The sequence below is a fragment of the Manis pentadactyla genome, chromosome 13 (assembly GCF_030020395.1).
Source record: "Manis pentadactyla isolate mManPen7 chromosome 13, mManPen7.hap1, whole genome shotgun sequence".
Taxonomy (NCBI): Eukaryota; Metazoa; Chordata; class Mammalia; order Pholidota; family Manidae; genus Manis; species Manis pentadactyla.
The window spans coordinates 2,234,508-2,249,081 of NC_080031.1; the positions used below are offsets into that span (position 1 = coordinate 2,234,508).

Genomic DNA, 14,574 nt, shown 5'->3' on the forward strand with positions numbered 1-14,574 from the left:
AGTGTTTTTGATTTCTGGAATACCCTGTTGATGCATTCTTAGAGTTTCCATCTTTCTGCTTAAACTACCCATCTGTTCCTGTACATTGCCCATTTTTTCCATTAGAACCCTTGACGCCCTAATTAAAGTTATTTTAAATTCTTGGTCTGATAATTCCAAAATCTCTGCTGTAGTTGAATCTGGTTCTGATTCTTTCCTTCCTCCCTTCCTCCCTCCCCAGAGTATCTTACGTATATCAAAATAAAGAAAAATATCATGTTTCAATCCCTCCAAGCCAGTGAGTCATTCTTACGTTAATATATGGGCAGATACCAGCCTAGTTTATTTTCCTGTTTCTTGAATGCCCAACATGGGGGTTGAAATGATGAAGTTTACCTTCATCCAGGTCTTCCATGTCACAGGCTATTGTACTGATGCTTGCGGTGTTCACAATGTATCCATTTAAAGGACATTCTTACTTCTTTGACATTAGCGATTTCACTCTCTCATTTCCTGGGTTTTAAGTCCTGGTTTTTACAGACGGAATTTTATTCTTGGAAATTATTTTAATATCAGTTTGAACCAATTTTCATCCATAATCAGATATAAAAGCCTAAGCAACCTTTAATTTTAGCTATCTACTCTCAAAATGTTACAGGGTCTTTTTTGTTTTAGCTATCTGAACTTGGGGGTTTTCCTGAAAAGCCAGTAACTAGGCGCTAGTGAAATGGCTCAGATGAACTAGTTAGGAAGTGTCCTCGGTGGTTTCTAATCTCTTTCAGCCAAACCATCTCAGTTAGTGTTCCGTGAACTAGCAATTTCCATGGACTTTTTTTTAGTTTTTAACTTCAGTGGTCAACACAAAGCCATCTTACTTTTAGAAATGATTGTTTCTGCTACTTTAAAATAAAGGTGAATTTCAAAAAAGCAAATGACTTCAGTTACAACAATCAATACGAGCATTTACCCATTGCGCCTTTGTGTTGCATTCAGCAAATGTTTATTGAGGACTTCCTGTAGGCAAAGAACATTCCTAAACCCTGTGGAAAATAGATACAGATGAATCATGAACCCAGATGACAGTCTGTCGAAGAGACGGATCTGTCCCTTCTCTCTCATGGGATCCATCATCGCCGCCCAACTTCTACACCAAAGAATGTTCTTAAACTCGTGAGACGACTTGAATCCTCTTAACATCTGTGTAGCTTCCCTCTTGCTTGGGCACTAATTTCTAGAAAAGTCAGGTAGTTTCTTAGAAGACAGTGCCAGACTTATTTTTTTAGAGCCATTTATAAACCTGATAGAATTCAATATGGATAAATTTAAGGTCCTAAACTTTTACCTGAAATCCCAACAACATAGGTAGATGACAAAGGTGTGGTTTTTAAGTGGAAAAATGTGAAAGTGGCCTGGGTCTTACCTGGGGGAAAGTTTGACTTGAGCTGGTGTGTCCACCGTAGCCCCCCTTCATGGTGTTTAGATAAGGAGGTAATCGCTTCCCGTTCTCTGCATTCATGAAGCTGTACTGGGACTGTTACATTCAGTTCTGGGCAAAGCTATGAGACACTTAAGGGGTTCTCTGGTGAACTGGAGAACGTGATTCCGGCACACACAAATGAATGCTGTGTGACACTCACGCCAGGAACGTGCTCTTGCTTTCTGTGTGGCTCAGGAGTCTGAGGAAGGTCGGCGCCCCGGGGACAGTCTTCAGCCGAGCTGCCGAGTCCCACTGTTTCACGGCCACAGATCTCCTCCTGACGAGCTGTCTCGCAGCTCAGTGGCCCTGGGGACCAGGGGAAGCCTGCGGAAACATTGCAGACCCACAGGAGAAAGCTCTATCCCAACTCTAGGAAGAGCTACTCATTAGCTTTTTTTATTGTTCATTAGATTTCTCAAAAGTGACAACTTTTCATTCATTCCTTTAACATGACCTTGTTAAGAAAGATGTGTGGAAGAGAGGAGGGTAGAAATAGAGAGGGCTGGAGAGAGAGGAGGAGGGGGGGGAAATGAGGAAGGGGTTTAGAAATAATTTGTGGTGATAAAAATTACTTACTGTAGGAATTTTTATTGCCAGAGAGTGAGAACAGAGAAAAGCAACGTCAGGTTGGAATGAAGACCCCCTTTCCCAGTGATCATACTGTGAAAACAAGGGCAGGTTACAGCACTTTGAAAACAGTTAAATGATGGGACAGAAAATACAAGTGATTGCTTGCAGAAAAAACTTACCTCGTGGGAGATGCAACACTAGGTCATCGGGTTTGCTACTTACAGAGAGTGGTGGAAAGTATGTATTTTGTGTTTATTCTGAAATTGTAGTTGACTTCTGAGGTTATTTTTATAATAACTGGAATTCTTTTCTAATGTTGTAGTAGTAGTATTTAATTTGCCAGACATTTGGATTTGAGCATTTAGTAAAAAGTAAAAAAATTTTTTAATTCACAAATACCATTTTTCTTCCTATATTCCGATAAAAAGCTAAAAATTTTGTTAAGATTTTAATGCAGCTAATAAAGTTCCCTCCCTCCCGTAGGCAGCAGTGTTGTTATAACTAGAAGTGCCCTTGGTTAGAATTTTACAGATGTGTGCATTTTAAAATTACATCATTTTCCTTTTGTTAAAATATTTGTTAATTTGTTTTCCATTAGCCTTAAAATATTTTGATTGTCATGGAATTGGGGCCTTAAAACATATGTGCTTCTAGAGGCCAAAAGATGGATCTTGACTCAGTGGAAAAAGCATGGTCATTCATTTATTGCCAAAAATCTGTTCTCAGTGGAAGATAAAACCTGTACCCCATGGGAAATTGACTGGATAGCAGCAGACAGAGGTACAGCCATTGTCGTTACCCTCGGCCGGTGCTTCAAACCTCCTCCCATCAATGCTTTCATCTGTAGGGCCATCGAGGTCAAAAGGCCGTGAAGCCCAGAGACTAAGGCAGCCCTGAAAACCGACACCTCCAGGGGGACGCATCCGACTCGATACAGGGGAGCTTGGCGGCCTTCGCGGCTGTATTCAGAATCTCAGCCTGAAGGGTGTTGTTATGGGTCTCAATGTGGGTATTACCGGTTCCTAGGATGCGACTGTTGCGTAAGGCATGAATAAAGCCCATCCTCCTATGTGACTGGAAATCAGATTAATATGTTCTTAAACTATATTTACTGAAGGAAAAGTAAATACATTTAACTATAAAAAAACAGTTCTAGCTGTCCTCTCAGTTGGCCTCACACATACTGGAAGGATAGTTTAATGCAATCTGATGTAGGAGGAATGAAATTTAAAAAAATTTATTTTAGTAAAATATATATAAAATTTACCATTTAAATCTATTTTAAGGGTACATTTCAGTGGCAGGATGTATATTCACAATGTTGTGTAACCAGCATCAGGATCGATCCCCAGAGTCCCCAGAACCTTATCATCCCAAACAGACACTCCGTAGCCGTTGAACAGTAAGGTCCTCGATTCTGCCTGACCCCAGGCTCCTGGGAAGCCTGACCCCAGACTCCTGTCTCTATGAATTAGACTATTCTAGGTAGCTAGGCTAAGTGGAGTTATACAGTCTTTGTCCTTCAAATTGGCCTCTTTCACTTAGCATATGTTGTTAAGGTTCATCCATGTCACCGCATGTGTCAGAATTTCCTTCCTTTTTAAGGCTGAATAATATTCCAGTAGATGTATACACCACACCTTCTTTATCTATTCATCTGGTGATGGACACAGTGTTGTTTCCACCTTTTGGTTACTGAATAATGCTGCTATGAAGAGGAAGCCAAACATAAGGGATATCTCCAGTGATAAGTATAATGACAAAAATAGTAAAACCTCACCACTCTTAATTTAAGAAATGTGTGGCACACAAAGGAGTTGTCTAAGTGATTCACGTTTAGAGAAAATGTGATTTGTAGGAGAAAATCATAGTAACAGTCTTCTTGCTTAAGAAAATTATTTGGAATTTGATAACCAGTTGTTCTAGATCTTATTAAGAACCAAAGACTACAGTCCAAAACCCTCAATCTCCTTGAGAGAAACAAACTAAGTATTATGTCAATGTACAGACCCTAAAACCCTGATTCTTGCTGACCCTAAAAGTGAGGTGAGATCCCCTCCAGAAGACCTCATATGACTTTATAAGCTTTGTTTCTAAATCTTTTTTAAAAGTATCTATGCTTTCCACTAATTTGCTCAAGGTCTTAAGAGTGGAACTATTGTTACTTGAGGGTGATTTCCTTGTTTGGAATGTTTAGTGAGAGGAAATGAAGTTATATTATTATAACAATAGCTGGTCAGCCAGGTTAGGATGGACTCTCATAAATGAGGGAACACACATTCCCTCTTTCTTTTCCTTCTATCAAGCGTTCCATTGATTCTAATTCTTCTTATAGGAAACTTGCAAAATAAATCTAATTATTCTTCCAACCATTGCACTCTTAAATGCTTACATGAGTTATTTTCCCACCAAGGCTACCTCAAAGTCCTGTAATTAGTTCTCATACAATAAAGTTTCTAGTTTACCCATCACTGTTCTCTGATGCACTGAACTGTGTCTCTGTCATTCTACAACAAGCCTTTCACCCCATCTCACACCTCGACAGAATGAAGAGCAAAAATCACATGATCATCTCAGCGCTGAAAAGACAGCTAACAAAATTCAATGCCCTTTTCAACAAACTAGGACTAGAAGGAAACTACCTCAAAATAGTAAAGCCATCCATAAACAGCCCACAGCCAACAACATATTCAGTAGGGAAGGACTGAGAGATTGTCCCCTAACATCAGAAATAAGACAAGGACATGTACCCCTCTGACCACTACTATCTAACATAGTACTGAAAGTTCTAGGCAGAGTAATTGGATAAACAGAAAAAAGGGCAAATTGGAAAAGTGAAATGAGGAAACAAGGGCATACAGATTGGAAAAGCAACGCCATGATCTTATATTTAGGAAATCCCAAAGATTCCACACAAAAACTGTTAGAATAAAAGAATTTAGTAAAGTTGCAGGACATAAGATGTCAGTTGCATTTCTATACTCTAATCACCAATCTGAAAAGAAAATTCAGGAAACAATCTCATTTACTATAGCATCAAAAAGGATAAAATACTTTAGAATAAACTTAACCAAGGAGGTGAAAGACTTGTAAAATGAAAAATACAAAACATTGCTAAAAGAAATCAAAGAAGATACAAAAATGGAAAGACATCCCATATTTGTGGATTGTAAGACTTAGTATGTTTAAAATGTTCATACTACTAAAAGCAATCTAAGATTCAGTGCAATCCTTTTCAAAATTCCAATAGCATTTTTTGCAGAAGTAGAAAAAAAAAAGTCCCCAAATTCACATGGAATCTGAAGGAACGCCAAAAAGCCAAAACAATCTTGAAGAAAAAATTTGGAGGACTCAGACGTCATGCACTCTTCTTGTTGCACTGGAAGGTAATTCTCAGGTCATCTCTTGCATTTGTTCAGGCTTCTAGCTACCATGGATGAAGTTTCACATGTAATGCTTAATTCTTTGTAAATAGAGATTGTGGGATGAAAGCAGAGGCTCCTCTATCTGAAGAGGCGCCCAGGGTTGACTCTCACTGGCCAGATACGGGACAATCTGTGCCTTGAAAGGAATGATTGCAATTGTTAGAAACACCTTGAATATAGAAAATTCTTTGAGTTTATAAGGGAGGCGGGAGAGGGGGAAGGAGAGGAAAACTCATTTACCATCACTGCAGGTAGCTAGTACAGGAATAATTACCAATTTTTGGAGTAAAGCAAGGTAAAAGAATTAAGCATCCATGTTGCTTTTCCTGAGGAAATTGTATTTCAGGGAAACCAAACAGCTCAAACTGAGTGAGGGAAGCTCTCAACAGAGTCCTTGTGGCTGGTAAACGTAGAAAGACTTGGAAAGTCACCAGCTTTTAAACTCCTAATGCATTTATCTGTCTAGGCAATAATCATTCTAATAGGTGCTAAAATGATGACAGATATCTGCAAGGTGCCCAAACACAGATCGCATTCTGGCTGTAAAGTGCTGTGCGATCTGGAAGTCAGCCTGCAACCCCCTGAACCGGCATCACCAGAAGGGGGACGGCCTGCTGCCGTGTGCCGCCCTATGTGATGCAGTCTGAAATGCTTTTGTCCTAAATGTTGAGCCAGAATGTCGTAGTCTCGAGATCTAATTTCTAGGATGCAGGAATCCTACAAGAGCAGGAGAACAACTGCCCTGATGAGGAACAGGAGGAAAGCTCTAGAAGGCGGGATGTTCTGCAGACCCATTGCCCTGCTTTTCCCAAAAGTCAAAGGCAGGGAAATAGGGGATGTTGGGAGATGACTGTTCTAGAATAAAAGATTTAAGAAGTAGAGTGATGGGTGCCAGGGGCTGGAGGGTGAAACGGGGAGATGTTCATGGGTCTGAAGTCTCAGTTGTGCAAGAGGAGTAAGTTCCAGAGACCTGCTGTCCACAGAGCTTCCTGAGTCTGACAAAAATGGAATGTCGCAAACCCTATGATGGCAGTACTGAATCGTGCACTTAAAATTTTGTTGACAGAGTAGATCTCGTGTTGAGAGCTTTAACCACACACAAAAAAACCTAAACAAACCCAAACCGAAGAGCACAGGGAGAGTTTCCGTGTGTTTATTACGTGTTTATTGCCTGGATTGTGGTGACCACCCCCCCATGGGTGGGTGCACGTGCTCACACCCACCAAGTTGTATACATTGAATATGTGCACTTTTTAAATATTATACCTGAATAAAGCTTTCTTTTTTGTTTGTAAAGAGAATTGAGGTATAACATCTAATTCTTGAATGTGTGATGATTTATTGGACCCTGGTTTACAATTGTAAATGATGTTTGTGGCAAATGGGGAATTACTCAGTATGAATGGGGCACTCGATGAAATAAAGACATTACTGTGAATCTTGTTAGGAATGATGACATTGTCCTTATGTAAGAAATGCCATTTTTTTAAAAAGGAAGGCATACATACATATTTGGAAGTAAAATGTCATTTGTCTGACATATATTTCAAAATTCTTCAGCCAAAACAAAATATATTAAAATATTATTCACTGTTAAAACCAGACAATAGGTACCCAAGGATTCATTACATTATTTCCATTCTACCTGCTTGTAGAAGTGTTGGGAAATATTTGAAATGAAAACGAACGAGTACCCAGAATTCCTACGGCGGAGGGAGACGAAGAAGCCCATCATTGCCAGGTCAGTTGAGACCCATAATTAGGATGTAAATCTGGTGGACTTCCTGGTGAAACTGATGATTGTAAGTACCTGTAATCCCTGGAGTAACTGGTATGTTCAGGCTTCATCCATCTCTGACAAAAACTAAATGTTGCAAATCCTCTTTGAACTTTTAAATAATAATATATGTACATATTGAAGCAAGTCCCTGTATAATAGGATGGTTTTACAGGGAAAATGCTTTACCCTCCAAGGAGTTAATATTTCTGTTTCAGGTCATCAGGTAATTATAACAAATTCAAGTTCCTCCTTATTGTTCATTCTGACATGAGACAGAACCAACTAAGTCACATTGAGAAGAAAACCTGGGTCATTTCCAGCTTCTCTTTGTCACTGTGAAATTCACTCCTGATTATTTCTAGTGCTTCTGTTGTTTTGATTACCTTAGATAATATACTCAGACCTTTATTTCATATCAGAACCCCTGTAGTCTCCCAGCATGGCAGGTAACAGTACGCCCCCAATTCATCCTTCCTCTGCCTCTCCCAGCCCACCCAAAGGGGGACAGATGATATTTTTAAAGAATAAATGAATAACACTTTTAGGAAATAAGGAAGAATGTCAGAAGCACATGAGCAATGCTGAACAATTTCTGAAAGTCAGAACACAGAGATGCCCTGGGGGCATGGGGATGGCAGCCTGGAGGGGCAGGAGCCTGGCTGCCGTGGGCCGTGGGGCAGGGAGAGACGCCTCTGTCCCTCCACGTGGCTCTGGGTGGACTGTTCTTGTCATTCTAGGTCTCTGGTGTGAACCAGAGGTGGCAGTGACGATCAGGACCATTGGGTGCACGGGTACAGGGAAAGGGTTTAGAACAGAAACGAACACTGCCCCCAGGCGTGGGGGAAGGGCTGCTCCCGGTCTTACGCGCACTGCTTCTGGTGGCTGGAGAGTCTCAGGAAACCACGGGTGGGCCACATCTCTTCTCCAGCAGTTTCCTGGCCTCCTTCCTCTCCTGGGAACCTCTCAAGGTAAACTGGGTATAAGAGGGATTCCAGGGTGCCCGGCCCCTGGCCCTCTGATGTCAGCCCCTCCCCAGGGCCTGCTGGAAGCCCTGTACTTCCCACTGGTACCCAAATGGCTGCCCTAATGGGGACGCCCTGGGAGAAAGCCCAACTGTGACAGCTGGGTGGAGCCCGTACCCTGCATCCGAGCCCCTCAGAGCTTTGCACTGTTCCTGGCAAGGGAGAAAACCTACATGGTCTGGGGCAGCCCAGGATGCTGAGGGTGAGTTCAGAGCATGGGCGGCCGGAGCCCACTCTCATTTCCCTCCTCCTGGCTGACACATGCGTCTTCTTAGAGGTTCCTTGGACGTCCCCCATTCCTGAGCATGTATGACCCTCCGGCCGGAGCCCACAAGCCCTGACCGGCCTCCCGCCCCGACTCGGTCACACCTCCCACCCCCCACACTAGCCAGGCTTGTTCCCATGCTGTCCCCTCCTGAAAACCCAGTTCCAGGGCTTTCTCCTGCCTGGGCTCTTGGTACCTGGACATGCCGGAACCAGCCTGCAGCCGATTGTGGGCTGTGTCTGCCCACAGGCTGGGGTCACCTGCACCCACAATGACCCGGACGGTTCTCCTCTTGTCTGTCAGCCTTTGGGGGTTCAGTGGCCTCTCCTGCCTGAAGAGTCCTCACACATGGACACGATCTAATGAAGCGTTTTGATACTTCTAGTTCGGGTCAGTGCAGTGTTATGTTAGGAAAGTGTGGTGGCTTTTAAAATATCTATCTGGCAAACCAAAAAATTGAAAGTTTTGTCAAGAAAACAAATTTTGAACGAAAGGAAGTTGCAGGGTATGAGTTATATAAAACTATGCATATAAAGTTTGAAAACCTACAAAACAGGACCTTTATGTAGATAGTTACATACATATGTGGTAAGATTCTGACATCATGCACAGGAATGAGGGGAACGGCTGCCTCTGGGAGACAGAGAAGAGGAAGTGAATCGGAGGTGGGTTATCTGCAAGGAGCTTTGTTTTAATTTCTTAAACTGGGCAATGAGTACATGAGAGTGTTTAACACATTTCCTAAACTTCGCAGCAAGTTTGCAATTTACTGAAGAATTGCAGGGGGAAAGGAAGAGAGGAGAAAAGGAGAGGGAGGGAAGAAAGGCAGGGAGAGAGAGGAAGACATGTGAGGAAGGGGAGAAGGGCAGGACTGTGGATACTTGAAATCCTGAGTATGAAAAGCATAGAGCTGGAAACACAGTAATGCATGATGTGTTTGTGCAGGAAGAGAGAAACTCAATATGGTAAAATTTCACGGGGGATTCAGCAGGGACGACCCTCAGAAGGGGATTTGTGTTTGTATGCAGTCATGACTTCCCCTGAGCACGTACCGGCTCTATCCCCAAATCCGAGTCTTCTCCTTAAGGACGCAGATTTACTTTGGCCTCCCTGGACAGATGGAGTTTCATGAAACCATGAATTCACCACTAATGTGGTAGGTGAGCAAATGCTTTCTCGTTTTACAAAGTCTTTGGGGTTTGTAGAAATGACCCAGGCAACTACTACAAACATCAGTAAGGAAAATAACTGTTTTTCCTTCAAATGTAAAATACATGGCTTGCATTTTATGACAGGCAAATATGAAAGAAGGAAGTCCATGCCAAGTCATAAGCAGTGGGGTGCCCTTGGGGCCCGCATTGCTTCTCTCCACTCCATCTTTTGTGCTCAGAACCCTCTCTGGACTGATGTTCATTTGTTTCCAGTTATCCTCTCTGTAGCTCGGCATTTATCAGTAATGCTTGCTATGGAAGGAGGAAACCAGAAACGAAGGACCTTCCCAAGTTTCCTCTAAAAAATAAAATGTCAAACTGGTTGGAGATAATAGCAATAATCACATCCCGTGGGTGGACGCCATTATTCCACTTGACAGATGAGGAAACTGAAGTTCAAAGAACGTAAGTAAACACTCAAGGTCACATGAAGGGCGAGCCACAGAAATCTGAGATTTCGTCCCCGATCTGCCTGATCCCCACACCAGATCCCAGTTACAGCGCCGTGCCGCCTCATGCCTCCAGGGATGCCCGTGTCCCTGTTGTGTTCTCACCCCTGACCCTCAAGCAAGCTGCAGGTGGAAGTCTTGTTCTCCTTATCCCTCCAGGGCCATAAAGGGTCAACAGACTGACATGGAAATGCTGCATGCTCTCCTGTCCCATAATGAGCAATGCTGTAGCCAGCATTTACAGTTGGCATGTTAGCATTTACAGACACAGCAAAACTGTCAGCCTTTGAATTTTTTCCACCATCTTTTCCTATCACTTGACCAGTCCTTTGCCACATGCAGACCTTTGAAGCCCAAATGTTACTTGGCCACACCAAATGAAGACACATGTTTGCCCTACTGCCATATTTTACGTGACCCTGAACCTTCTGCCAGCTCAGGCAGGAACTTTACAATCCTCCATTGTATTCTCTCCCAACAAAAAGTCGTGCCAGCTATTTCTGATCCTCCCCTGTGGGTGTCTTCTGTGTGCCTCTGAGCCAGTCTGCTGTCCTTACTACGTGTGCCTCTCCATCCCTCTCTGCTTGATTCACACCTGCTGACAAGCAATCTCGCAAAGCCCCTCGAAGGAGTACCACTGTGGCTTGCCCGGCCTCACTGTTCACTTTAGATCAGGCTGCCTCCAGATGCTGCCGCCTCCTAAGGCTAACAGAGCTAGTGGTCCTCAGGGTGCCATAATAATGCTATATTGCAGGTAGAGGCTGGAAGAACGTTCCATCTAAAACTCTATGCTACACTTTTATGCTGGAGTCTTATAGCAGCATTATTTATGCCATAGTTCATGCAAATGTATAGTCCACACTAACTGTACCTGAAATCTACTTCAACCAGCCAAAATTCCTTATTGTCTGTTATTAACTATCACAACTAGAGAGCTTAGAGTAGAAGAGACATGGCAAAATCTTCTATGTTTACCTTGTATGTGATGCCACATTTCCATTGACAGCAGGGATCTCACACACACTATCAGAATCACTGGGAAGGCTTGTTAAATCACATGTGCTTCTTGCAGTTTATATCCACTGACAATAAATTCCCCTAGCTTATTTTCTGAATCTGTTTCAATTAATTAAAAGAGCTAATGAGCCAAGTTCGGGTTTTGTTTTTTAAACACAGAATACACAACTTTGTGTATGTGCCTTTGAAATCTTTTTATCTATTCAACCAAAGTGACAATGAGGTATTGTTTCCATGATTTCATTTGATCAAATGTTTTGACATTTTTAACTTTCCCAAATCAAATTCTTAATGCAGCAAAACAAAAACAAAAGCCCACAAATGTTAATTTGGGCTTATTTGATATATCTACATGGGGAACATTGTCAAGTAGAGTGATGTCTAACCTTCTTAGATCATATTATATAGGGTCTGTGTTATTCAGAAATTATATGAAATGCCTAAAAGTCTGCCTATATATCCTGGTATAATGTTGTCATAACTTCAGCTATTATCTGGAAAGATTGTACACATGAAAATAACCACATTTACTTGTCAATTGTATCATTTTCTGTGCATATGTGAGCTCTTCCCAGATCTTTAACTATGGCTGTTTTTAAGTATTTTGTCACCTGCAGTCATTGTTTTACTCTGATGCTTTTATGTAAGTGCTTCATCGTTGAGATTCATAGAAAGGCCTCTTGACAAGCGCAGGTTTCTGATCACCAAGATGAGACCACTGAACTGGGTAAGAGTTAAACAGGGAGAACCAGTAGAAAACTGGCTCACAAAGCTGCTCATCCGGGATGATGCAGAGCAGGAGTTGCAGGAGGACCAAGTGGCCTGATGAAGATGATTAGACCTTGTTAGGACTTTAAAAACATTGCTGGTTCTTCAGTGTCTTGACTTAAAGGACCCCTTTTTCTCCTTTCTTTTAAGTTATCTATAGCTTACAGCAATTTAGTTAAGTGTACCTTTGTAACCAAAGTTGAAATACTTTTTTCTCCCTATCTGATCCCTCCAGAATTCAGAAACTCTTAGTATTCTTCTCATGACAACATATGTATTTACGTAAGATTGATAAGGATCTGTTCTCCTGGTAGCAGGAATCAGGTGGCCACGTCCTGTGCTTGGTTTCTGAGCCTAAAGAGACTATAAAGGTCTAATCTGAGATTCCTTATTACCGAACAATTTTAAAGGATTAAGATTGACTTATAGAGTCAATAAATCCCCTTGGACATTACCCACACTTTGAGAATATGCACAGAATGACTAATCTTCATTTATGGCAATAACTGAGCCAAGTACAGTAAGACTAGGCTTATTTTATAGATCATTTTCACTGTAAATACATTTGATAAAAATAGGATGACTAAAAAAATTGTATTTCATTGGAAAACTATAATGTATCCATTATCAGATTGTAATCCTATTAACTATCTTTGAGGTGTTACCTACTTGCAAACTCAGAAAAAACCCACAATACATCACGTAGGGACAACCTTCACGCCCGTCCCTATGTGGGCCAGTCAGGAAGCTCGACAGGGCGCCTGACGACATCAAGGACGGTCCGGCGCAGGCCAGGGAAACCCATCAGGCGCCAGCTGCCGCCCTCATTCCGCCACCGGGAGAAGCTGCAAGCTCAGCTCTCGGGATCCTCAACTGGCTGCTCTCCACTTAGAAACTGAATTTGTAATTTACTTGAACTATTAACCTTTGGTTTTATTTCCGTAGAAATGCCTCTCATTAAAGTACCTGATCGCTCATGCCATACAAGAGGTTTAATTTAGGTGGACGCTGCCCTGCCCAATGCCCCCTGAAATAACACCCTTACTTCATCCCATCCTAAGTAATCTGAGGATATGTTTGCTGATGCAGCATGTTTTGCCTATGTAACTAAGTTAACAATTTGAATCCAATTGTACATAATCCAAAATAATTGTAGATCTTCTTAGAAAGGTAAAACCTGATTTTGGTTATAACCTGTTACGTAGTTTTTTAAGTCTTGGCCCCTGGGAATCTCTGCTCTAGAGAATTTCTCAACCCTTGGCTATTATTCTCCTGATAGTCACCCCACATTCACCTCTCTAGGGTGTTGTGTGGTCCCACGGGTTTTAAGTGCCCGTCAGCAGGACTCACATGCCAAACAGTATCCATCAGGATGGGACAACTGGATGACATGAGCAATAACCACATAGATGCTGACGACGGGGACCACCTGGCCCCCACATGGCCCTCCCGCCTGATGGCTCAGCTGGTAGAAACAGTGAGCATGTCATTCTTGTCCCGACTACATCAGCAGTGGTACCTGAGAATGACACCTTCCTAGCTTGGTATGCTAAGAGGGGGGAATTGTTCAAATAAGTGACAAACCGAGACCACCCTTGGAGTTTCCTGAGCAGACAGAACCAGTTCAGTCATATAAGCAAAGCTTAATTTCACTTATTTTGCAAGACTACCTTGGCATGGGTCATTTCTCGTTTATACCTCTGGAAGTCATAAGCAAGACTTGTTTCCCAAGGTTGATATGAGGCAACCACAGGCCAGTTCCCTACCATTTAATTGTAATACTCCAGCCAGTCACAGTGGGGAATACACAGCCATCTCCTTACTAGATAAGCTGCTTTATAACAATCCACCCCATTCCACGCGTGGGGCAGTCACTCTGGGTTTGGGACCGTCTTTCTGGTGTGTGTACAGTAAACTTCTAGGTTGGTGATTCACCGGTTTTACTTAAGCTCTTTCTGAACTTTTGACAGATTCCAATTGCACATATGTTAGACTTTGATACTGTCCCTGAGGCTTGGTTCATCTAAGTTTTTTAAAAAGCACATTGAATAATTTCTGTTGATTTATATTTAAGTCCACTGACTTCTTCACCTGGCTACTGAGGACATCCAGTGACTTTTTACACACATCTTCGTTCTAAGGTTTACATTTTAGAAGTTAGTGTCATTTTTCTGATATTTCCTATGTTTCCATGTAAGCACTTTTTTTTTTTACGTCATTGAGAATAGTTCAAAATCTGCTATTTCTAACACCTCAGTCATCTTTGGGTTGGTCTCCATTGGATGTTTTTCCTTCTGAAAACGGTCACATTGTCCTGTGTATTCATAAATTGAGAAGTTTGGGACTGAATCCTAGATGTTGTAAATGTGTGTGTGGACTGTGCCTTCTGTTACCGTATTCCTCTAACGAGCATTTTTTCTTCTTCCTGTTTTAGCCCACAGTGGGCGTGGCGGGCCCCCACCTGCCTCCTTGGGAGGCAGATCAAGTCCCAGTCCAGTTCTTTATCCTTACTGAGCTGCCTGGTCTCTGTCCTGCGCACGGATGGTCTGGGGACAGCCAGAGATGTCAAGGGTTGCACACAGCGTTTGGCCCACTTCCTGCCCCTGGGTTT

General features: G+C 42.3%; 1 protein-coding gene across 1 annotated transcript; it reads left to right on the forward strand.

The window, feature by feature from the left end:
• Nucleotides 1–349: 349 nt before the first annotated feature.
• Nucleotides 350–12,661, forward strand: NXPE2 (neurexophilin and PC-esterase domain family member 2). The gene is given in 9 exon segments (XM_036920053.2): nucleotides 350–422; nucleotides 2,054–2,121; nucleotides 2,123–2,198; nucleotides 2,201–2,263; nucleotides 2,625–2,654; nucleotides 2,657–2,949; nucleotides 2,951–3,092; nucleotides 3,095–7,192; nucleotides 7,969–12,661. Coding segments are annotated over 8 exon segments (792 nt in total). The 3' UTR covers nucleotides 3,142–7,192; nucleotides 7,969–12,661.
• Nucleotides 12,662–14,574: the final 1,913 nt, after the last annotated feature.